At 42.5% G+C, this 26,446-nt stretch overlaps 1 protein-coding gene across 1 annotated transcript in view; it reads right to left on the bottom strand.

Moving 5' to 3' along the window:
* The window catches only part of chl1b (cell adhesion molecule L1-like b), a 689,058-nt gene that overhangs the window by 569,945 nt on the left and 92,667 nt on the right, over positions 1-26,446 (bottom strand). The window contains exon 7 of the mRNA XM_068052302.1: positions 11,825-11,878. Within this exon, the coding sequence (XP_067908403.1) occupies positions 11,825-11,878 (54 nt within the window). The remainder of the gene's footprint in view (positions 1-11,824; positions 11,879-26,446) is intronic.

Below are 26,446 nucleotides of genomic sequence, written 5' to 3'. Positions count from 1 at the left end.
ACAGGCAGCTGCACCATTGCCGGGGATGGACAGCCCATCCCCTCCATGTCATCGGGGGGGTGGGGGGAGGGGTCCACCCCAGCTAGTTAAATGAGCCGCCGCGCTTAATATCGCAGCGGTTCTGAGACAAATTTTTCACCCGCCAGGAGTATAAATTTCAGCCCCAGGAATCAAAGACCAGGATACAATGCAGGAAAAAAATTTATGAACTCACTTTAGTAGTCAAGGTCAACTTTCAAGTGCACTTTCAAATGACATATCCTACCAACTGCACCATTTGCCTCAGACACTGCACAATTTACCATTCATTGCTCAATTCACCACATACCCATCACTCACCCACCAATGATCTCTATCAATCGGAACTCATTCATACCTAACATTCATATGCTTTACCTCATCCTCACGCACTGAGCACTGCTGCACATACATACAATTCACAGCTTGCACACATTACCATCTATCCTACCATGACAGCTACATCACCCAAACAAATTGTATGACACTCACTGTCACACAGCTTGCTGTCATAAGCTCACACTGCTGCCATCATGGCTGTGGATACCAGTGTTTCAAGGGGCTGGCAGAGTGCCACGCCAGTTGAGCAATCTGTGTTCCAGCAGATTATCAGGATTGCTAAGGCATCACCTTAGGATAGTGGCACTCCACCAGTGCCCCTTGCTGCTGCCTTTCATCCAGCCAGCTCTCCTAGACTGTTGCTGCTCAAGCTGAGAAAGTGCAGTCCAAAGCCAGGCCTTCTAGATGCAGAACTGCTTAAGGTCTTCCTGCAAGGTCATTTGCAGTCACCTCCACTGGAAGTCAGCCCTCTTCTACCAGCCATGCTGCAGCCACTGGGATAGCACTGCATAGGAGCACGAGGACAAAAAAAGGCACAAAGCAAGTGCACAGGGTAATTAATTGACTTTTATATGCAATATGTAATGATTTAATTTATAAGTTTGGTTTGGAATGTTTATTCTGTGTTGCAGTTTATTTTTGCATTGTGGCGAAGAAGATGCTCAAACGCAAGGTCTGGTGCAGGACTATTGGTGAATGAGGAATTGGGAGTGCGACTACTGGTGTAGCATTGAAATGAGTTCTTCACCGACAGCCTGGCAATAAAGCAGCTGTCTAGATTGCCTCCTTTCTTCCTTTACTTCCTCCTCCTCATGTTCAGCTTCTCAGCTACTTGTCACATAACAGGTGGCAAGGGCTGTCTCCTCATGATGGTGAGGGCCTCCAGCATACCATGACAAATCTTGACACCTACTCTGCCAAGTACTGCAGATCTCCTCCAGAGCAGTGCAGGAAGCGAAAGCATTGTTTCAGCACACCAGTAGTCTGTTCCATCCCATATTGTGTGGCAACACGGCTTTTATTGTATGTATGCTGCACATAGGTTCTGCACCAGAGTTATCATCCATGTCGTCAGCTGACAGTACTTGTTGCCTAATAGCCACCCTTTGGTTTGCTGTGTGGGCTCAAATGCAGCTAGCACAGCAGACTGCAGCAGAGTAAGGCATCATGACTGCTGCCAGGATACTGAACATTGACCTGCATGATTCTTTGCCGATGAGCACACACCAGCTGGGCACTGAGGGAGTGGAATCCCTTTTAGTTCCATTATGACGTAGAGTTGTCACGTGGCTCCGCAAAGCAGTTAATGGCACCCTGTGCCATATTGAAGCCTGCAATCCTAGAAAAGCCATGTGTTCGCTGTACCTGCTTCTCTCTGCCAACAGAAAATGGAATGTAGTTAGCTCTTAATGAATAGACAGCCTCAGTGAACACCCTTATGCAACGGTGGACGGCAAACAGGGAAATGTTGCAAATATCTCTAACTCCAGCATGGCAGCAGCCAGACATGGAATGTCATGGCCACGGTCACCTTCATAGTCACTGGCCATGTGTTCCTCACCTTGCTCTGAGGTTGTAGTTGTGGCTGCAGCAATTGGTAGTTTTCAGTGAGGGTGTCCCAACTAAAGTGCAGCCATTCTGCATAATGTCCTTCACTGACGTTTATGTAAGAGAATTGCTCCCTGAACACCCTGGGTGGATAGGTGGATATGGCCTGGAGCCCTTCTCCCCCTTCCAGCAGCTTGATCTGCTCTGAGTGACCTCTGTTCAGTCTACAAATCATGTTGTATTTCACAGGAAATGGCTACTGGTGAATCCACGTCTGGAAGCATCTGGTTTTCACAGAAGCCTTGAAGTCACCCAAAACTCCTTCTGAACCTGCTACACCACTCTTGTAGACCTTTGCAAATGTAAACAAATATAGAATGTACCAATCAGTTGTCGAATCAAAGTAACAGCCAAAAGAGATCAACCAGCAACTAGCCTCTAAGAAGCTGATGGTCCCTTTAAATAGCACTAGTGTGTGTGTGTCCTTCCTGATGCTGAACATATATTCAGCTGTGCAAGGTTAAGAGAAACAGTTCGCTGGAGTGGTGAGCTCCAAAATGGCACCACTGTAGTCCAAACAGCTTTATACGCTGAGTGATGTCATGATCTGCCTGGTCTGCATACTTCCCGTGGTTGTTCACTGCAGATGCTAATGTTCTCACTAATATGATATCTGGCACAATTCACCCCAAAAGTGTGCAAATGCCACGGATGCTATTTAGAAGGTCTAAGGGCAAACATAGTGCCCAAAAAACGGGCACAAACGACCCTGGTTTTTGACCTGTGATGTGTTGAAAGGTTTGCACTTTAAAATCAAGCATTTAGGTCTGGATTTTACTGAACAATAATGGCGAGACTATCAGCACCTCACCATTATTGCAGGGTAAATCTAACAGCAACAGCAACATCTGGCATCTGCATATGCGCAGTTAAATGTGGAGAAACAGAAGTCACTGTCAGTGATACCCCGAAAATCCACAGGCTATGCTGTTGCAGTTTTTGATCATGAAATTTGCATGGAAATCAATGTAATGGCATGAACTTGGTCTAAGTGTCCACTTGTCCCAAATTAAAAAGGGCTGAAAAGTTAGGTTTAGTCCATTGAGGAGAAAGTGGGCTTTTAAGGGCATAGTAAATAATAATTACTGTTGAACAACCTTGCTGGCACTGAAAAATAATTTTTGTAAGTGTGGAGTCTCATTCCCACAGAAGAAGATTAACGTTGCAGATTTTTTAAAAATGTTTTTTTTTAGTTTTTCTGTTTTTATCTCTCTCCCCTAATCCCTGATCCTAATTTTTATTTCACTTCCTGTACGATGATTTAAATGTAATTTATATTTTCTGTTTTTACTTCCTGGTTTGCAGTCTGCATATCTCAGTGAAGATACTTTCATCTGATTGGTTGAAGAGACTCACTGCTGCTTGCCTTGCTTATAGATACCCTGTAGAGGGTACCGCACTGGATCAGGCACTGGATTTGTAGGAATCTCCATGGAAATTGCTGCAAAAAGTCTCTGGGCAACTGTACGTGAGGTGATGGCAAAAGCCCTTCCTTTGCAGCTAATTTAAAAATATGGGCCATTAGTTCTCACTATGATGTCTTTGTTTTTCCATCCTCAAATTTAACACCTGTCGAAATTAAGTAACTGAATGTGACATCCAGCATATCTTCATAATTGTAACTTACATGTAACTCATCTTATGGCTATTTAGACAGTTAAATCGAAAAACGATGCCAGCAGGCATGTGATTACAGATATAGCCATGAGCTAACATGCCTGACAAATCCAAGTGCAAAGACGTGGTTAAAACTGTTTGCTGAGAAAATAGTAAGGAATATATTTAACACCAAGGTTGATAGTCCAAGCTGAAAGAGCAGATGCAGACAGAGCTTCTAGGAAAATCAACTTATATTCTGAAAGGAAACATCAACTCATGGATTTACATCGAATCTACAGCCTAGAAACAGGCAATTTGACCTAACTGGTCTATGCCCATGTTTCTGCTCTGCACAACCCAACTCCCACCATACTTCATCAAACCCTATCTGCATGTCTTTCTATTCTTTTGTTCCTTGTGCATTTACCTATCTTTCCCTTAAAGGCATCTTGACTATCCTATTCCTGTTTTTTTTAAAGTTATTCTTTAATAAAGTCAACAACTGGAGGTTGGATGGTTCATTCCTGCTGACCATGTTGTCATCACCAGTAAAGACATATCATATTGCTACTTTTAAGATACAAACTTTATTCAAGGTGGACTCTTTAAAATTGACTTTACATTTTTAAAAAAGGTGGACAATTTATTTATTTTTTATTTATTTATTTAGAGATACAGCACTGAAACAGGCCCTTCGCCCATCGAGTCTGTGCCGACCAACAACCACCCATTTATACTAATCCTACATTAATCCCATATTACCTAATACATTCACACCATTCTCCTACCACCTACCTACACTAGGGGCAATTTACAATGGCCAATTTACCTATCAACCTGCAAGTCTTTCGGAGGTGGGAGGAAACCGGAGCACCCGGCGGAAACCCACGCAGACACAGGGAGAACTTGCAAACTCCGCACAGGCAGTACCCAGAACTGAACTCGGGTCGCTGGAGCTGCGAGGCTGCGGTGCTAACCACTGCGCCACTGTGCCGCCCTAGATTCTGCAAAAGATGGCCACCGAACATCAGATGACCTGGCTTGTAGTATTCAAACATTGCCTCACTGTCTGTTAAGGACAAAAGTTTACATTCCAGGCTAAGAGGTTGTCAACTACACCCATCCTGAAACCATCAAGAGACGTTTCTGAATTAAATGGGTTTTTCGGAAACAAAGAAGGTGTGAAGTAGCCACATCATAACTGGATTATACTCATCCAGGCATTAATGGATGGCCATAGATTCCACATCCTGGTCCATTGTGTGGTCAGACGAACATACGGATTAGGAGCAGAAGTAGGCCATTCAATAAGATCATAGCTGATCTGTTTGTGTTTCGAATTCCATACTCCCATCTACCCCCTATAACCTTTGATTCCCTTGCCTAACAAGAATCTTACTACCTCCGCCTTAAAAATATTCAGTGATCCTGCCTCCATCACCTCTGAGGCACAGAGTTCCAAAGTCACACAACCATCGAAGAGAAAAAAATTCTCCTCATTTCTGTCCTAAGAGGGCAACCCCTAATTTTAAATCAGTGGCCCCTAGCTCTGGACTCACCCACAAGAGGAAACAGCCTGTCCACATCCACCTTGTCAAGACCATCCAGGATCTTATATATACTTCAATCAAGTCTCCCCTCACTCTTCTAAACTCCAGTGAAAGCAAGCCCAGTCTGTCCAACCTTGCGTCAGAAGACAACCCGCTCATTTCAGGTATCAATCTAGTAAACCTCCTCTGAAGTGCCTCCAATACATTTACATCCTTCCTTAAATAAGGAGACCAAAACTGCACACAGTATTTGAGATATGGTCTCACCAATGCCCTGTATAACTGAAGCATCTCATCCTTACTTTTATTTTCAATTCCTCTTATAATAAAGGGTAGCATTCCAATCTATATTGGTCTGCAACCTCCTATGTCCTCTTCACAACATACTTTCCTATCTATCTTTGTGTCATCTGCAAAATTAGCTACCATGCCATCACTCCCCTCAACTAAGTCACTGATATAAATTGTAAAAAGCTGAGGCCCCAGCACAGACCCCTGCGAGACTCTACTCATCACATCCAGCCACTCAGAAAAGGACCCATTTATGCAAACTCTCTGTTTTCTGCCAGCCAGCCAATCTTCTCGCCATGCTAATATGCTACCCCTGACACCATGAGCTCCTACTTTGTGCAATAACCTTTAATGTGGCACCTTGTCAAATGCCTTCTGGAAATCCAAGTACAGTACGTTAACAGGCTGCCCTTCATCCACAGTGCATGTTACTCTTTCAAAGAGCTCCAATAAATTGGTTAAACATGATTTCCCTTTCACAAAACTATGATGACTAGCAGGCAAGAGAGCCATGCTTCTCCTAACAGAAGCTAATATGAGAAATTTTTACCTTAAAAAGTAGCTCACTTGATAGAGAGAGGGGATATCGCAGCAGCATTACAGAAGGCAGTCGGTCCAGGGACTGTGGGAAGATCCAGCCAAAAGGAAGGAGCCATGCTGCAAACTCTGCACTTCAACTTGGTGCAGCAGGGAACTGAAAGTGACCCGCCACCTCCAATCTGAAATCTTAAACACCAGAAATCTACAACACCTCAACAAGTCAAGACGACAAACAACTCAGGGCTGCATCTTTTAAAGAGATTGTTTTGCTTAGAAGATTCAACAGGTTTATCATAAACCAAGAACACCACCACACTTTGAACAATGTTTTGTTTAAAATAATGAGTTAGCCCCTGAGTGTTTTACTTGCCAACTAAACAGACAGTGACAGGTTTGCTTGTAGGTTTAAAACAGAAGATTAACTATTTATTCAGCAATATTCATTCTTCAAAATGTTCGCAACACCACTCACCCACACATTCACTCTCGCATGCACTCTCAAGAGCAGATAGATAGAAGGGCTTGTTTTCTACTGGAGTTTAGAAGAGTAAGGGGAGACTTGATTGAAGTAATACAAAATTATGAGGGGCATTGATAGGTTAGATAGGAAGAAACTTTTTCCCTTAGCGGAGGGGTCAATAACCAGAGGGCGTACATTTAAGGTAAGGGGCAGGAGGTTTGGACGGGATTTGAGGAAATTTTTTTTCACCCAGAGGGTGGTTGGAATCTGGAATGCACTGCCTGAAGCAGTGGTAGAGGCAGGAACCCTCACAACATTTAAGAAGTATTTAGATGAGCACTTGGAACGCCATAGCATGCAAGGCTATGGGCCAAGTGCTGAAAAATGGGAGTAGAATGGCCGGCACAGATGACATGAGCTAAGGGCCTGTTTCTGTGCTGTATAACTCTAAGACTCTAAATCTAGATCCTATTTCAGTAGCATATTTTTAAGAATTCCTACCTCAAATATTGGATAGTATAAACCATTACTTGTAGGTTTTTACTGAAAATCTAATTTCCATGGTAACCTATTCCAGTGTTGGAGCACACTACTGTTCTTGCTACCGATCTACAATTCTTGCATGCTGTATGATGGTCTTGGTTACATCAAATATTTTGTTCCAAGAAATTTGGTTAAATCAAGCGACTTAAGAGTCAAATAAATGAAAGACGTGTTCATGTGCATTTTTTAATTTGTGTTATAATGGATGCTTGATTAAAATAAATAGAATTTACAACAGCTAAAAACAATTAAGCTCGGTATGCAATGTTCAAAATGCTAGTAGTATACAACAACAAGCAAAATACCAAGTCTGTAATTCACCATTAACCTTTAACATTCACAGGCAATGCTACTGCGCCACAATAGTACAATGATCATGGGAGATTTCTTTAACATTCTACTGCAATGTCCAGCTGCTATGGAATGGCTTTTTAAAAATAAGTGGTTATGCTATTTCTAATTTTTGCACTAGACAATTGTTAATAAGAATATCAATCTACTGGAAGCTAGATTAATCCGGTAAATTGACTTTGCCTTTCATTTGAATATTTTAGAGGCTGTCATCATTTAGAGAGGTGGCGAATGTGAACAGCATGTCTGCTGAACATCATTATGCTTGCCTGCAAGTTGGCATGATAATTTCACAACTATTCAGTTAAACTATGTTAATTTAGTGATGTTTTACCTATCACAGAATCATTTCTAAAGATGAACATCTGTCTCTTTTTCATGCAATGTGTTGACATCAAAAACAAATTACAGTATTACGCCATATTAGACAATGGCTGGAATTTTACGCACCCCCCCCCACAAAAGAGTGGGAATGGGGAATGTGGCTGGGTGGGGGTGGGTGGTTTGGGGTGTAAAATGGAGCAGGAGGCTCGAGGGGCCCTTCCCAACCCACTCCCACGTCCACCGCCACTTTATCCGGTATGACAGCGGCAAACGATGGCCCACCCGCCCTAGGCCAATCAGAGCCCTTAAGTGGCCACTTAATGGACACTTAAGGACCTCCGCCTGCCTCCACAAAGATTTTACCTGTGGCTAGTTGGGCAGCCCAGGCCCGAGAAAAGCCACCTGACAAAATCAGACGGCTCTCTGATAGCCTTGGGGTGGGCAGGCCCTCATGATTGGGCACCCTGTGCCCAACAGAGGGCCACCACAGCTGCCCCAACCACCCTCAACATCCAACAAGCCCACCCTTGCCTTGCCACCCGGCGAGGCAATAAAAACTTACCTTGGTTCCGGGGCTCCCTGACATCTTCTTCACAAAGCTGGGCTGCAGTCCTAGCAGGGACCACAACTAAAGGCCGGGGAACCGCAACATGTGGATCAGATACCCAGGCCAGGCAGAAGCGGGTTTGCCACCGACTTTTCAGTTGGTGGACGGCTCCCATCTGCCGAGGGAAAAATTCCGGCCAATGTCTTAGAAACCTGGTCAAAGCTCCTATTGCTCTACTAATGCATTCAGGCTTCATAAGAAACATGCTAGCTATTGTATGCCCAATTCAAAGAGTGTAATAAAGACAACAAACATGTAACTAGGATCTCTCTCCTACTGTTTCTTGCACAAGATCTTGTAACTGGGAAATGCAAGCATGATTCCTGGGCCAAGGGCTAAACGCACACATAAGAAAGCACCCTGCATACACACTTGAGGATGTAAATCTCCTTTTTTCTAAATCTATTTAAAGTATTCCCCAGGCTATGCAGAATCCTAAACACAAAATGTGTTACTTCCTGAAAAAAATGTTAAACTCCAGGAATCAGATGTTTAACTTGGAATTTCAACACTGGTAGCAGTGAGACACAGACAGATGGTATTTGTGTTGAATTTTTAAGGCAGCATTAATTTTTTGTCTTCTCAACAGTTAACAGCTTTACTTGTTAGCAGTCTAAAGGTAAAAATATTTTGTAATATATTTCATATATAAAAAACATAAACCAACCACCAAACTCCATGATAATACAAAATGGTGTATTATATCTGGATGAGGTCCTACCTATCAATGACAATAAGTGCTATTACTATCTCTGTCTAATGATAGAGTGGTTAGACAAGCTATTATCCTTGTCATACTCCCACTATTTCTTAATGTAAAAGTTCTCAATGACAACAATTATACATCAAGTAATGAATAATTAAGAATACATCATAAAAGGGAATATTGTCTGAGGTTAGTTTCAGCTAGCAATTGGACAAAGTCGACAAACAGATTGCAAGTATCTTGATTTTGTTTTTAAACTAATGAAAGCACACATTCCATTTGCTTTTCTATTATTTTCTCAAGGTGAGAAGAGTATGCATTGGAAACTTTTTACTTGTATTCGAGATTAAAGAATGCAGAATACAGGAATCAGAGAGGTGCAATAGTGGAATATATAGCAGTATCTTTGTGAATGTTGCTGAGACTCCATGAGTTTTTGCTCCAATGCAGCACTGAAGGAGTCAGTGTGCTGTACCAAATAGCAAGTTGAACAAAAAACGATGTCCTGTCAATTGTTACGACTGAGGTGGGAGGACTGCACTGTCTTTTCTAGTCCCACTTCTCCACAGGTCACAACATATAGTTTAAAAATGTTTACCCAGTTACCGATTCGGTCAAACTTTACTGTTTATCCCAGAATAAAATACACTGACCAGGTTTCTTCAATAAACAACAAAATTATCAGTTTATTATGAAAACAAGACTTATCCACTCACAAAGCAAAGCATTAACACACAGACTGAAATATGAAAGTTCCCTTTTTTAAATTCCCCACACACTCACACACATGCTGAAAAAATACAGAAATGCTCTCTGCAGAGGTCTGTTACAAAAAAAGATTTTAAAAAAGAATACTTTGGCCAAATACTTGCTAATTCTTGAAGAAGAAAAGAGAAGATATGGAAGGAAGTCAGTTGTCCCTTTTGGTCTGGTGTCCGGGTACACTGAGACAAGTCACTGGGATCTTTTCTAAAGCAGTTTTTTTCAGGCGGTGTTGAAAATTAATCTGGAAGGTTTTTCCAGCTTCTCAGGGGAGATACAGCACCAGGGATTTTAGCTCTCCCACAGTGGATGTTTTCAGGGTTTCTTCAAAGAGGTAGAAAGAGAAGTGAGCTGGGTGGTTTCTTTTTTCTTGGCTGGCAAATCACCCAACTGTCTTCAAAATAGTTCACACCCCAGCTAACTTGAAAACAATATTCTCCAAACAGCATGTCAACACCCTGACCTCCATAACCTTTGACATGTGGCTTCTCTGTAAATATCTTCCCCAGCTCACCAAGGGTTATGTAGTTCATTGAGCTCAAAGCACATGATTTCCAGCACAGGTTGTTTTCAAACAACATCTCAAGTTTCCTTCCAGTGAATTTGGTTAAAAAAAAATCCATGGAATCTTTTCAGCTTTAACACAAATCCTCAAAAAAAAATTAAAAATGGAGGCACATTCATAACACAATACACTTTCTGAATATATTGGCAATGTTAATAAGGTGAAGGATTAAAAAAGAAGGACCATTCATAACTTGTAAACCAGATTATAAGGTGGAGTGTTATGCCAATGTGTTTTGTTAAATGATCATTTTCTTTAATCCAATGGCTGGAGATCTGAATTTGTATTTTTTTAAAGACATTTTTAATAAGACAGGCTGCCAGCAAAGTCATCCTTTCAGCTTAAGATGATCACCTAATTTGCAACATTGTATCCTACAGTGCAATGCTGGTCAGGAGAGAGATGAAATGTCTGCTAAGTCTCCAGCAAGAACCCAGACCCAGGAAGTTTAAAGGAAGTACCTGTTCTCTCAGCATGAAGAAGAAATACTGCTAACTGCTATGTTTGAATCACTGATTGACTGTCATGTGGCAAGCCCCTCCCCATCTGTGGTTTTAAGATGGTGTTTTTCTCTGCAGCAGAGGTGAAGCAACTGGACCCTGACATGAGCAGACCCTAAATTGGGTCTCCCCCTCTCTCTCTATTCCAGCTTGAAAGCTTTCAAATCCTGCTTGTTGATTGACCACCTTTACATACTCTGGCTACAACCAGAAACACAGTTGGAGGAAATCATCTGCATCGCTATCTCCAACAGAATCACTGAACCAATCATTTACCTCTTCAAACTAAAAGCCTTAGGACCATCGAATTTAACTAGAAGCCAGTCAAATCCCCAAATGCCATAGACTGTATATCTCTTTTTTCTATGGACTCTAACTCAACCAATCTACCTTTCCCCACTCTGTAACCTATTTTTGTGTGTGTAAACCTCTAGTGTGTGTGTGAGATTGAAAGTTAGCACGTTGTTTATTATTTTATTAATTCGGTTTATGTGTAATAAAGTTACCTCTTTCTTTGTTAACTCAAAAACTCCTGTCCGATTGGTTCTTGTTACGATCATAGCAAGTAAGTAATCAAACACTGACTGAATTGGCCAGTACATTCACTTTAAGAAAGAATTAAACCTGTTGTGGTCTAACAAGGAGAGGGAAAAGAGGGAAGCCCTTCAATCCCTCCTCACTTGACCGTAACATAGAGGAACAAAAACAGGAAATGCACAGAAAATATATCAGTGGCAGTATCAAAAAAAATCCTAGAGTGGCACTGCCCCAAAATGTATATTTTTAAGATTCATAATTCAACAGACATTGCTTATCTTTGTTTTGTGAATGCCTGATTCTGTATTAATCTTAGCAGCTTAAATCAAAGTTTCAAAGCCAAATAGAAGTGATGTCCCTGATATTCCTAAAAATGGAGTGTTGTGAATCCTCATCTACGGATGAAACACAATGAACCAAATGTTAGGACTTACATTACTAAACTTGAAGCATAAGCAGCTGTTAGTATGCAGTTATCCTAATTAGAGCTTAAGTGGCCACACTCAACATTAAATAGAACTCACCAGCAGACAAATCAATATCACTGACAGGTGACTCTGTGTCATTGGGAAGTACAACTGGAACAAACAAAACAATGTAAACAAGAAATAAAAACAAGAGATAACCGAAAAAAACAGTAATTATAATGCACAAACATTTGGCAGGAAATGAAGATTTGACTTGATAAACAGAAAAATGAATTGGACATACAGCATGCATGACTAAAGGCTTACAAAGCTTATCATGAATTCAGTGGAAAGGTAGACTTCATAAAATAAATTTCAGTTATCAAATTTGTCCTTCCTGATGGCTTAAGCTAGTAGTTGTTTCCATTAATGGCAATCCTTGGCATATCGCTCAAACAGCCTTTCAATACATATAAATGTAGGGAATGAACATCTGCAGCTGTGAAATAATGTGAATCCCAAAGCTGATCCTCAAACCTCAAACTTGTATATCCAACAGATCACTGAATGGTGGTCATGAGTGGGAATGGCAACTGGTTTTTATCTCCTTCATAACCTTGAGACAGAGATCACTTGTATCACATCAAGCAATACATAAATAGTAACAGTAAGACTGGTTTACAATTGCACTGTCTGAAAATCTAACTTTTTAACCTTGTTGATAATCACTCTTTTACAGGCAGAAGACAGAGTTATAACAGCAGGAAAATGCACAAAGAGGTTCTGAGAGTATTTTCGAATGCATACCTACTTATGGCTGGGCTCAAATTAATTAAACATGTTTATCCTTTACACAGAACGGCAAGGAAACGGAGCCTAACAGGAAACTATTTTTCTCTCCATGTGATCTGGAAACAGGGAAGCAGCAGTAGACAGAGAGAGAGAGCCAATACAAAGGCCCTAAATAGAATGAACAATAGCAGAAACTTGCCCACATTGCCATTCGCCATCACTTTAACCAACTCAGATAGAGTCACTTGGAGGGATATGGATAGTTCAAATGGAGAGGAGAAACTTGAATGCGCACAACGCACAAGGAAGCCAAAGGAAGAGGTAGTGAAGTGAAAAAGAATGCTCCTGAGTGGAGGCTAAAGAAATGACAGCCCTTGGCTGAACTGCATTTGGAGAATGCTATCAGGGTCCCGACATGAAAATAAGAATGGTTGCAGAGTATCAAACTCACATGAAGGTCTTGCAAAGCCTCTCCAAAATGGGTGGCAGACTGCATAACTAGCAGCAGGGTCCAATATCAACCTTTGCATTAAGAGAAGTCTTCTCAACAATGCTTGGAGCCTTCAGCAAGCTGCAACTGCAGGAAACCCTGTTTGCATCACACAGAAGATAGAGGCTTGGATGCAAGTCAGCATCTCCGGCACACAGGTTTTGATGAGTAGCATTCAGGCCTTCGGTGGCAGAAGACAGAGATCTCCAGAGCAAGGGTTGGCAGGATATTCAAATACTCTCTACCAGGGATTAGGAAGTTTAGTTTAGTTTAGTTTAGAGAGACAGCACTGAAACAGGCCCTTCGGCCCACTGAGTGTGTGCCGACCATCAACCACCCATTTATACTAATCCTACACTAATCCCATATTCCTACCACATCCCCACCTATCCCTATATACTTCCCTACAACCTACCTATACTAGGGGCAATTTATAATGGCCAATTAACCTATCAACCTGCAAGTCTTTAGCTGTGGGAAGAAACCGGAGCACCCGGAGGAAACCCACGCAGACACAGGGAGAACTTGCAAACTCCGCACAGGCAGTACCCAGAATCGAACCCGGGTCCCTGGAGCTGTGAGGCTGCGGTGCTAACCACTGCGCCACTGTGCCGCCCCTGCGGCAGACCAGTGGCAGTCAATATCCTCATGCCATAGCAAGTGGGAGAGCAAGAGATGGCTCTTATGATTCTGCCTCCCCTTGGGACAGCAAGTGCATAGAGTTCTCTGGTCAGTTTCTTCAGATGTCATCACAGGTGGAAAAAGAAAGCGGACCTAGGCTGCAGAGATTCTAAACCCAGATAAGGGCCATCCTGGTTCTCAGCAGTCCCAACACAAGTGTCACCTCTGTCATAAGATGCTCGCAGTAATAGAAAGCAGTTGTCCACCTTAAATCTCCCATCCTCAGGTTGGATTTAGAAGTGTGGGAGTAGGGATGAGAAAAAATTGAAACCTCACAAGGTGAGCATAGTGGTGAGTCTAAATGACATCTACATTTCCAGAAGCAATATATGATCATTGTTAGAAGAAATACTGGGCTGGATTTTGCTATGAGTGATGAACAGCCATTCATTAGACTTGCACTGATCCATAGACTTTCTATGGGGTTTTACATGGCATGCTGCTGTCAACAGAACATTCAAATGGCATGGCACCCTATACTGGGCATCTGGGGCCTGTGCAAAGAGGGCAAACAACTATGTATCTCCTTAACCAATCAGATTAAAGATTGAGCAGCACAAAAGCTGAACCCGGAAGTTTAAGTTAGAATAGTGAATTCAATGTCCAATCTGGCACAGAAAGCGAGATAAAGGAAGAGAAAGAAAGATTGGATTAGAAGAGCAGAAGACAGAAAAAAGTAAAAAAAAAAATTACTTTCCTTTTTTTAAAATGTCCAACAATGATTGAAAGCTGAAAGAATATGAGTCTGCATTTTTAAAAGCTAATATTCACTGCCAGGAAGGTTGTCTGGCGGTAATTAAGAATTATCACAGATACGTAGACTGGATTGGATGAGCCCTAACATTGTGCAGCGAGTTGAGTCGGTATCTACGATGCCAGTACAGGAACTTCACGCTGTTGAATATAATTGATTGGGAAGCTAGACTGAGGGGTTCTGTTTTAGTGCAGCTTATGGAGAAGCAGCACTTCTTGAACATCAACTTATGGATTTTCATACTTAGGTATGCATGTGTTGCTATCTGATTTGCGCATAAATCATAGTGAGCGCTGTTGGCCTCACTGTCATTTTCACAGCAAATTTTTGGCTATTATTATGTTTCCGATTTTCTGTTGAAAACATGACATGACATGAGAAGTAACTTGAAACCTCATTATTGCACTGCAATATACGTGTACTATAACAGAGAAAGACAGAGGCCTGTGTCACGCCACTAGCATTCCCAGTCTCATTGTTAGTCACTGGTAGATACAGTGGGCTGGATTCTTTGAGCCCGTGGTGGCGAGCTCAGAAAATGGCGGGCCGCACGCTAAAGAGCCACCGTGATCTTAAGTGCAGCGGCTCATTTAAATAGCCGGGGCGGCCTGCCCCCACCACACTCCCCCCATCACCCCCCCCCGCCAATCACATGGAGGGGGCGGGCTGTCCGTCTCCAGCAATGGCGTCAGATGCTGTGGGCAGGTGCCAACGCCATTTTTAGAGGGCAGTCAGCCCTGCCGGGATATTTAAATTTTTAAACAGATATCCCCCAGAATTACATAAAGTTCCAATGCCCCTTTCCCACCCCCCCCCAATAACAATTACATTAACTATTTGCCCTCTGCCCCCCACAAACCACTTACCTTTAACATCTGACCTTCCCTCCCCCAAACTGTACAAAGTTTAAAGTGCAACCCTTCCCACCATCCCCGACACCCATGTCATTTATTTGACCCCTTCCCCTGCACTGACAAACTTACCTCCTCCCCCCTCCCCACCAGTATCATGCCTTAATTCCCCGGACAGGGGTATGAAGGCACGGAAGTTCCGGCTGCCGGGCCAAACATTGCGGCAGGCCCACAAGATGAGGTGAGTATATTAAAATTAATTAATTTTATTGATTTGAATATTCAAATTGTGGTCCCGTTGTCCAGAGGTGGTGGGGGGGGGGGGGAGCAGGGTGCACTACGGAGCCTCGCTGCCACCAGGAGGATCGGGCCGGGCCCTGCCGGTGTCAAGGTCCACGGCGGACCTCATTCGGAGCCACCGTCAGGCCTCCCAACACAGATCACGATATCGAGTACTAGTTAAAATCCAGCCCAGTGTGTCCCATATGGTGATCATCGTCTAAGAGATGCAAAGAATGGTGCAGATTATTGAAATTGTGCTAAACAAGCTAAACAACCTCTGGTTACAAAAAGATCTTCAAATACACATGGCAGAATGTTTAAGCATCTTGGGAAAATAGACCAGTCAATTTCTGAACAGTAAGATCAATTTGATGGTGCACTATGACTGAATGAGGTTCCAACAAAAATAAAAACACATAAATCTCGAAAAACACATCACCAACACCATGTGAAGCTGATAGGACCATCTGTTTCCAAATTTTCCTCCTCAAAGTTTTTTTTAAAGCATGCAACAATCCTCTAAATGTATTTGGTGCATTGGTGCCCTGAAATCTCCATTTTTCTCCTCTCCATTTAGAGAGGGTGGTAATTGCATCTGGCTGAAGTACTGGAGCTCCAGATAGGACTATGCTTTCTGCAACAAAGGAAAAGGTTTGAATATGCCAGAGTTACTTGAGGACATTGACACATTGAATACCCCAGAATACTGAGGGAGGCAAGGGAGGAAATTGCTGGGGTCTTGACAGAAATCTTTGTATCCTCATTGGCTGCAGGTGAGGTCCCAGAGGACTGGAGAATAGCAAATGTTGTTCCTTTGTTTAAGAAGGGTAGCAAGGATAATCCAGGAAATTACAGGCCGGTGAGCCTTACGTCATTGGTAGGGAAATTATTGGAGAGGATTCTTCGGGACAGGATTTACTCCCATTTGGAAACAAGTGGACTTATTAGCGAGAGGCAGCATGGTTTTGTGAAGGGGAGGTCATGTCTCACTAACTTGATCGAGTTTTTTGAGGAAGTGACGAAGATGATTCATGAAGGAAGGGCAGTGGATGTTGTCTACATGGACTTCAGTAAAGCCTTTGACAAGGTCCCTCATGGCAGACTGGTACAAAAGGTGAAATCACACGGGATCAGAGGTGAGCTGGCAAGATGGATACAGAACTGGCTCGGTCATAGAAGACAGAGGGTAGCAGTTGAAGGGTGCTTTTCTGAATGGAGGGATGTGACTAGTGGTGTTCCGCAGTGATCAGTGCTGGGACAATTGCTGTTTGTAGTATATATAAATGATTTGGAGGAGAATGTAGCTGGTCTGATTAGTAAGTTTGTGGACGACACAAAGGTTGGTGGAGTTGCGGATAGTGATGAGGATTGTCAGAGGACACAGCAGGATATAGATCGGTTGGAGACTTGGGCGGAGAAATGGCAGATGGAGTTTAATCCGGACAAATGTGAGGTAATGCATTTTGGAAGGTCTAATACAGGTGGAAAGTATACAGTAAATGGCAGAACCCTTAGGAGTACTAACAGGCAGAGAGATCTGGGCGTACAGGTCCACAGATCACTGAAAGTGGTAATGCAGGTGGATAAGGTAGTCAAGAAGGCATACGGCATGCATGCCTTCATCGGTCGGGGCACAGAGTATAAAAATTGGCAAGTCATGCTGCAGCTGTACGGAACCTTAGTTCGGCCACACTTGGAATATTGTGTACAATTCTGGTCGCCACACTACCAGAAAGATGTGGAGGCTTTGGAAAGGGTACAGAAGAGGTTTACCAGGATGTTACCTGGTCTGGAGGGTATTAGCTATGAGGAGAGGTTGGATAAACTCGGATTGTTTTCACTGGAACGACAGAGGTGGAGGGGCGACATGATAGAGGTTTACGAAGTTATGAGTGGCATGGACAGAGTGGATAGTCAGAAGCTTTTTCCAGGGTGGAAGAGTCAGTTACGAGGGGACATAGGTTTAAGGTGTGAGGGGCAAACTTTACAGGGGATGTGCGAGGCAAGTTTTTTACACAGAGGGTGGTGAGTGCCTGGAACTTGCTGCCGGGGGAGGTGGTGGAAGCAGGTATGATAGCGACGTTTAAGAGGCATCTTGACAAATACATGAATAGGATGGGAATAGAGGGATACGGACCCTGGAAGTGCAGAAGGTTTTAGTTTAGACAGGCATCAAGATCGGTGCAGGCTTGGAGGGCCGAATGGACTATTCCTGTGCTGTACTGTTCTTTGTTCTTCTTTGTTCTTTGAATGAGACTGTTTTCCGTACTGATTCGTCTGATTTTGTATAATGTTATTGATCAAGGTTCCTCCATTCTGTTGCTGTTGGCAGTGGAAACATTTCTAAGTTTACCACTTAAATGGGAAAGGCCACATTTTCTTCTGGACTAACACATTTCATACTTATGAGATACTAGATGTACCCTTCTGTACATGGTGTAGGAGGAAGAGATTAATACTCCAAGTCACAAGCTCTCCAGAAAGATACTGGCTTGAGGGTGAAAGTTAATATGTTGTCAGGCTGAAAGATATGACATTTCATTGCAATCATGCAAGGAAAATATTACGAGAAATTCTTTTATTTCCAGCATTTAAGTTTAATTCTCATAGCAATTATTTAATTGATAAGTGCAGGATATGACAAGTTTTGCAGTGCTGTTACCAAGTTTTATTAAACAGCAGATTAATTGTGCAAATGGGGGTGGCAACAAGACAGGGCACAAGAAGTGAACCAGACAAAGCATTCCAAAATTTAAGGCTATATGTTCTGTTCGGAAAATCTCAGTGAAACTTATTTTCATCAGCAAAAAGAAAATTAATGGAGAGGTGCGTGTTTCAAGCTTTTAAAATGCTGATGAGGGTAAATGATATTGATGCAAACAGGCTATTTAATTGTGACTGTGAATACAGAACTAGAAGACATAGATAGAAAATTAAAAGTTTCAAGAAAACAAGAGTTGAGAAGAAACCTTTTTCCTCATGCACTGCTGAATACGTAAAATAGACTGTGCAAAAGCAGCTACTGCGATATAAATCAATTCTGTCAAAAATCTGTTAACAGGATCAAAGTTACATTGATAGCAAAGATGATCAAACAACCCATAGTAGAAATCCTTGCAAATGTAGAAAAGAAGTAGCCAAAGATGAACAACGGAGTTGTAGGCATGGAAACTTATTCTGGATATCTCCTCAAAGTCTTTCAGGATCAGATACTTTTGTCTGTAGTCCTTTCTTCAGGAGGGTAGTTGAGTGGGATAAGATACATAGACAGGTAATATCAATGCCCAGATAGATACACAAATAGTACTTATAAGTCTGTGGACTCGGTGAGCCAAATAGATTTCTCAGTTCTTGATCAGCTAAAGTTTATAATTTAATCAAAGATAGGCAAAGATCCTATGCATATAAAAGTTACTCTTATAAAAAATAACAACTGTTGCAATCTTTAGTGACTGACAATGGAGTGCCACAAGTGCAGGTTACAATAGATCAAGTCACAGCATATGATATAGCTCAGTTTTGATTTCCTTTGTAGAGCAAAGCTTCTGCAAGTACAAACAAATACAGGTATGTTTGATTTTGTCTGAATATACTGGTATAGAGGAATTGGCGAGTGGGTTTCACATTACTCCAGTGATGCCTGACCAGCTTAGCTCTGTTGTTTCTCCTTCTCTACTTTCAAAAATACAGGGGAATTCCCAATGCAAACCCACTGTGCCTTGTCATAGAGTCATAGAGAGATACAACACCAAAACAGGCCCTTCAGTCCACCAAGTCTGTGCTGACCAACAATCACCCATCTATACTAATCCTACATTAATCCCATATTCCCTACCACCTACCTACACTAGGGGCAATTTACAATGGCCAATTTACTTATTAACCTGCAAGTCTTTGGCTGTGGGAGGAAACCAGAGCACCTGGCAGAAACCCATATGATCACAGGGAGAACTTGCAAACTCCACACAGGCAGTGCCCTGAACTGAACCCAGGTCACTGGAGCTGTGAGGCTATGGTGCTAACCACTGCGCCACCCCTGTCTGAAGAAATTGTGAGGGGAGGTATATGGCAGTCCCACAGCACAAAGATGGGAAAGCAGCAAAATAGTAGCAAAAATGATTTTAAAAAGCACCCAAATCAAATCAGAGCACTACAGTTACTGAACTCTTTCGCCTTGCCTTTTCGTCAGGGCTTTAAACTAAAAGGAGGGGAGGCTCAGGGGAACAGAGATTTAGAAAACTAAAGACAAAAGTTGAGGCAAGACAGCAGGGTAGTGATTTACATAACGACAAGCAGAGCGGGGCAAGAAGGGAAAGAGAGTTTTACTGGTTAATATTGCATCAGCGAATAAGGTCCATGCAAATAGTAGTAGTAAAGAAAAAGAAAGGCTTGTTATCTGAATGCACAAAGCATTCACAATAAGATAGATGAACCAGCAGCACAAATAAAAATAAATGGTTTGGATCCATTCACCAATACAGAGACACAGTTACAAGGTGACCAAGGCTGGGAATTAAATCTAAGATCATAAGATGATGAGACGTAGGAGCAGGAGTGGACCATTCGGCCCCTCGAGCCTGCTCCACCATTCAATAATATCATAGCTGATCTGATTGTGGCCTTAACTCCACTTTCCCACCTGCCCCCCCCACCCCCATAACCCATGACTTCCTTGTAGGTCAAAAATCTGTTGAACTCAGCCTTAAATATATTCAGTGACCCAGCCTGCACTGCTCTCTGGGGAAGAGAATTTCAAAGATTAACAACCCTCTCAGAGAAGAAATTCCTCATCTCTGTCTTAAAAGGGAGACCCCTTATTTTGAAACTGTACCCCTTAGTTCTAGATTCCCCCACGAGGGGAAACATCCTCTCAGCATCTAGCCTGTCAAGCCCCCTCAGAATCTTATACGTTACAATAAGGTCACTTCTCTTTCTTGTAAAATCCAATGAGTATAGGCCCAACCTGATCAACCTTTCCTCATAAGACAATCCCTTCATCCCAGGAATCAGACTAGTGAACAATCACTGCATTCAGAACTGATTCCAATGCAAGTATATCCCTCCTTAAGCAAGAACACCAAATCTGTATGCAATACTCTAGGTGCAGTCTTGCCAATGCCCTGCACAGTTGTAGCAAGACTTATCTACTTTTATACTCCATCCCTCTTGCAATAAATGCCAACATTCCATTTGCCTTCCTAATACTTGCTGTACCTGCACGATAATTTTTTTATGATTCATGTACAAGGACACCCAGATCCCTGTGTACCACAGCATTTTGCAGTCTCTTTCTATTTAAATAATAGGCTGCATTTGCTGACAATGCAACCACTAGGTGGCACAGTACTGGCACATGCGCAAATGTAGCCTCATCAACAGATGTCTCAGGCAGCTGCCAGTAATAAAAATGGTGCTGCTCAATTTGACACAAAAAAACAAACTGAACACAAACCCCTCATCGCTCAACAGCCACGATCGCCGTCTCCACAACCCCCTCAACAGTAGCCCCCTCACTCTTATGATTGCCGCTTCTGTTCCGCACTCCCTCCTGCGATCGCCACCTCAATCACTGCATTCAGATTCCCCACTCCCTCCCGCACCGGCCATCTCGCCACTCCCTCACACCATTCTCGACTGCTCACTGCTCCTCCATCCCGCCACTCGCGACTCTTTGCCATTCCATCCTGACGCTCGCTGCTCGGAGAAGCTGCGGGTGGTGGGGGGGGGGGGGTGTGGGGGAAGCAAGCAGGTGCTAGCGGCAAAATGGGAAGCGAGCGGCAGAATGGAGTGGCGAACAGCCGGGAGCGGTGAGCAGACAAGAGCGGCAGGATGGATTGGGGAAACTGAATGCAGCAATTGAGGCGGCGATCACAGGAGGGAGCGGGGAAGAGAAGCGACAATTGATGCCCCAAATTCAGGAGGGAGCGAGGAAGAGGAGCAGGGAAGAGAAGCGGTGATTGAGGCCCCAATTCCAGGAGGGAGCAGGGTCCTGTTGGAGGGGATGGAGGTGGCGATCACAGCCATTGAGGGGTGAAGCAACACTCAGACGTCATTATGTTTGATGTCATTACGAGGTGCATGTGCAGACCCATACAGGCAAGCTGTAACTGTTTGGACGCACAGATGACGTTGGCCATCGTTCTGCGTATGCTCTGCGTTGTCATAACACACCATGTAAATAATATTCTCTGTTCCTATTCTTCCTGCCAAAGTGGACAACCTCACATTTTCCCACATTATACTCTATTTGCCAAATTTTTGCCCACTCACTTAACCTATCCAGATCTCTTTGCAGACACTTTGTGTCCTCCTCGCAACTTGCTATCCTACCGATCGTTGTATTTCCACAAATTTGGCTACCATACCCTCGGTACCCTTCATCCAATTCATTAACATAAATCATAAACAGTTGAGACCCCAGCACTGATCGCTGTGGCACTCTACTAGTTACAGTTTGTCAACCTGACAATGACCCATTTATCCTGACTCACTGTTTCCTGTTAGTTAGCCAATCCTCTTTCCATGCTGATATGTTACCCCCAACACCATGGGTAACCTTTTATGTGGCACCTTATCGAATGCCTTTTGGAAATCCAAATACACTACATCTACTGCTTCTCCCTTTATTCCCCCATACTTGTTACATCCCCAATGAACTCTAATAAATGTGTCAAACACGATTTCCCTTTCATAAACCCATGTTGACTCTGCTTGATTGCATTATGATTTTCGAAATGTCCTGCTACTACTTTCTTAATAATGAATTCTAGCATTTTCCCAATGACAGATGTTAGGCTAACTGGCCTATAGTTTCCTGCTCTCTGTCTCCATCCTTTCTTGAATAAAGGTGTTGCATTTGCAGTTTTCTAATCCACTGGGACCTTTCCAGAATCTAGGGAATTCTGGGAGATTACAACTAATGCATCCATTATCTCTGCAGCCACTTCTTTAAAGACCCGAGGATGCAGGCCATCAGGTCCAGGGGACTTGTCAACCTTTAGTCCCATCAGTTTTACTAGTACTTTTTCTCTAGTGATAGTTTTAAGTTCCTCCCTCCCTTTTGCCTCTTCATGTTCTACTATCCTTGGGATGCTTTTAGTGTCTTCTACTGTCAAGACAGATACAAAATACTTGCTCAAAGTCTCTGTCATGTCCTTGTTTCCCATTATTAATTCCCATCCTGTAAGGGACCAATGCTTACTTTAGCTACTCTCTTCCTGTTTCTATGAATATAGAAGCTTTTACTGTCTGTTTTTATATTTCTTGCTAGTTTACTCTCATACTCTAATTTCTCCCTCTATTATTCTTTTAGTCATCCTCTGCTGGTTTCTAAAATTTTCCCAATCTTCTGGCCTACCACTAATCTTTGCAGCATTGTCTACCTTTTCTTTCAATTTGATAGCATTCTTAACTTCCTTAGTTAGCCCTGGATGGTGCATCCTTCTCATAGGGAGGAATTTTATGCTCTCCCTGGCAGCGGGTTTGTAGGTGGGCAGAGGATAAAATTCGTTAAGAGGCACTTAGTGCCTGACAAGGGACCTGGCATCGGGAAGTGGGGAGGGAGGTGGCAGCTGAGAGCCACTCCGCCCCCGCCCTTGCTGCCGACCCCCCTACACCCCATCACCCACAAGACCCCTCCTGCCATGGCCTACCTGTGGTCTGGGTCCAGCGATGCTCCTCGCCCTCTGGTAGATGCTCCTCCAGCAGCAGTCACCACCTCTGCAGTGGCGGTGCAGCTGCCAGCCTCTGATTGGCCGGCAGCTCTCCAAGCGTGGGACTTCTGGTAACAGGGTCCTTTAATCCCGTGTACAGTCCACTTAAGTGCCTGATTGGCACTAGATTCAGCGGGCCTTCCGGGGAAGAGGTGATGCAGGGATCCTGGTGTTGCTTTTTCTGGGTGTCAAGACCCCGTCACCAGAATAAAATCCCAGCCATAGTCTTTCTTTCTCAATGGAATATATCTTTATTGAGAGTTATGAAATATCTCTTTAAATACCTGCCAATCCTTCTCTCCCATCTTACCTTTTAACTTATTTTCCCAGTCCACTTCATCTAACTCTGTCTTCATACCCTTGTAATTGCCTTTATTTAAGTTTAAGACCCTAGTTTCAGACCCAAGTTTCTCACCCACAAACTGAATGTGAAATTCTATTATATTATGATCACTCTTACCTAGAGAATCCTTTACTATGAGGTGATTATTCAATCCTATCTCATTACACATTACTGGGGCTAAAATAGCCCGCTCCCGGGTTGGTTCCAGAATGTATTGTTTTAAAAGTCTGTCCACAATACACACTATGAACTCATTCTTCAGGCTGCCTTTGCCAATTTGATTAGTCCAATCTATATGAAGATTAAAATTGCTCACAATTATTGCAAGTAAAGATGGAATGGAAAAGGAGGAGAAGTAACTCTCATTGTAAAGAATGACATAAGAACAGTAGTGAGAAAGGATCTTAGTTTAGAAGATCAGGAAGTAGCACCAGTATGGGTGGAGAATAGGAATAAAAAGGTTCAGAAAACACTGGTGGGAGTAATTTATAGGCCCCCTAACAGTAGTTATGCCATTGGTCTGAGCATTAAGCAAGAAATAATTGGAGCTTCTCACACAGGCAATGTAATAATTGTGGAGGACTTTAATCTTCATAAAGATTGGACAAATCAAATTAGCAAAGGTAGTCTGGGAGATTAATTTGTAGAAGGCTTTTGTGCCAGTTTCCTGGAACAATACATTTTGGAACCAACTGGGGCTATTCTAAATCAAAGCAAATCTAAAGGTATTTTAGATCTAGTATTGTGCAAACAGGTTCAATTAGTAATCACATAGTAAAAGATTCTCTGGGGAAAAAGTGATCATAATGCAATTGAATTCTATATTAAATTTGAAAGCACCATACTCAAGTCCCAAACAAGAATTTTGAACTTAAACAAAGCCAATTACGTAGGTCGGAGAGGCGAGTTGGCTAAGGTTGGTTGGGTAAATAGACTAAAAGTTATGTCAATAAATCAACAGTGGGCACCATTTAAAGAAGCAATTCCAAATGTTCAGCAAAAGTACATTCCATTAAAAAACAAAAACTCAGCAAGAAAGATCTATCTGTGGATTACTAGGGAAGTTAAGGATAGTATTAGATTAAATCAAGAGGCTATGATGTTGCAAAGAATATTAATAAGCCTGAGGATTGGGAGCGTTTTAGAAATCAGCAAAGGGCAACTCAAAAATTAATTAAAAGGGGAAGAAAAGAGAGTAAACTAGCCAGAAAATAAAAACAGATTGGAAGAGCTTTCACAAGCATATAAAAAGGAAACTAGCTAAACATTAGTCCCTTAGAGGCACAGACAGGTGGAATTATCATGGGGAACAAGGAAATGGCAGAGATGTTGAACAAATATATTGTGTCTGCCTTCACAGTAGAAGACACAAATTGCATACCAGAAATAAAGGGTAACCAAGGGTCTCATTAGAAGAACAACTTCAGGCAATTAATATCAGCAGACAAAAGGTAGTGGATCAACTTAAAGGACTAAAAGCCGGCAAATCCTCAGGACCTGATGGCCTACATCCTCGGCTTCTAAAAGACATAGCTGCAGAGATAGTGGATACACTGGTTTTGATTTTCCAAAATTCCCTAGATTCTAGAATGGTCACAGCAGATAGGAAGTTAGCAAATGTAGCGCCCCTAATCAAGAAAGGAAGGAGAGAGAAAACAGGGAACTACTGGCCAGTTACCCTGATATCAGTCCTTGGGAAAATGCTATTATTAAGGAAGTCTTAACATTGTTGAAGAGAGAGACATGTTGCTGAAGCTTTATGTCCAGCACTCATCAGGACAAATACAAGAATGCCAAATTTCAAATGATCAGAACAGTTCATACTATGGGAGAAAAGGGTGCTGATTGGTTGGCAAGACAACTCTGATTGGCTGAGACATTGCCATGGAGAAAGCAACAGGAACTACAGGCTCTCCAAGCTTCCGGGTAATTCAAAAAAGGCACAAGGCTTGAACATATTCCTTTTGTTTGTAGAGAACAGGTCCCTGTGTACGAATGGGACGCTTCTAGCAAGCGTAAATGAGCCACGCTATGAGCTCGATTATCTTAAATTGGTTGTTAGTGTAGCTATTAGCGCACTCTGGATTGTTCACTAAGTGCTGCCCAATCGCGAAATCACATCTAACAGTAAACATTTTGTTTTGGGTTTTGCAAACGTGGGTGCCGGTGTGATGTCAGGTACATAGGCCGTGCGTCCCAACGATTGGCTGATCGAATCAAACAACATGTTCCTTCGGCTGATCGTAATAAGCAGAGTACTGTCCGTACACAACCAGTCCACTGCTTGATAATCTGAAGTATTACTGCTTTATAGACTGACCTGCTGAAGGAATGAGGGTATAGCACTCTTAATAGAAACTTCAAAATGTACAATTTTACCACATTAATTAGCAAGACTTGTGTATTTCAGCCATATCTAGGAGATGTCAGCACTTGAGTAATCAGCTACAAGAGAAATGGATAATACATATATAGCCACCAGGATAAAATCTGTACTTATCTCTCCTAAAACTGAAGTGTTTGGCGATAAAAATTGAATAAAAGCTATATGGGAATTTCGAAAACTGTCCAAAAACTATGGAAATCAAAGCATAATATCATTCTGCAGCTCATGCAATTTTACATAGGGCTCGTTTGGAGGAAGAGGATGCTTCTGTGACATAACAGCAAAAAAATGTGATTCCCCAGAGCCAACCAAAATTGGACAAGTTCTTCAGTATGTGAGGGTTTTCTGAATGACAAATAATTAAACAAATCCAGTTCAAGATATTGTGCAGAGTATGCTGGGCATTGGGTTGCATAGAAAAGCATAGACTGTACACACAAACACTGGC

This window comes from Heterodontus francisci, chromosome 19, assembly GCF_036365525.1.
Source record: "Heterodontus francisci isolate sHetFra1 chromosome 19, sHetFra1.hap1, whole genome shotgun sequence".
NCBI lineage: Eukaryota > Metazoa > Chordata > Chondrichthyes > Heterodontiformes > Heterodontidae > Heterodontus > Heterodontus francisci.
This window is presented reverse-complemented; position numbering and strand designations above follow the sequence as displayed.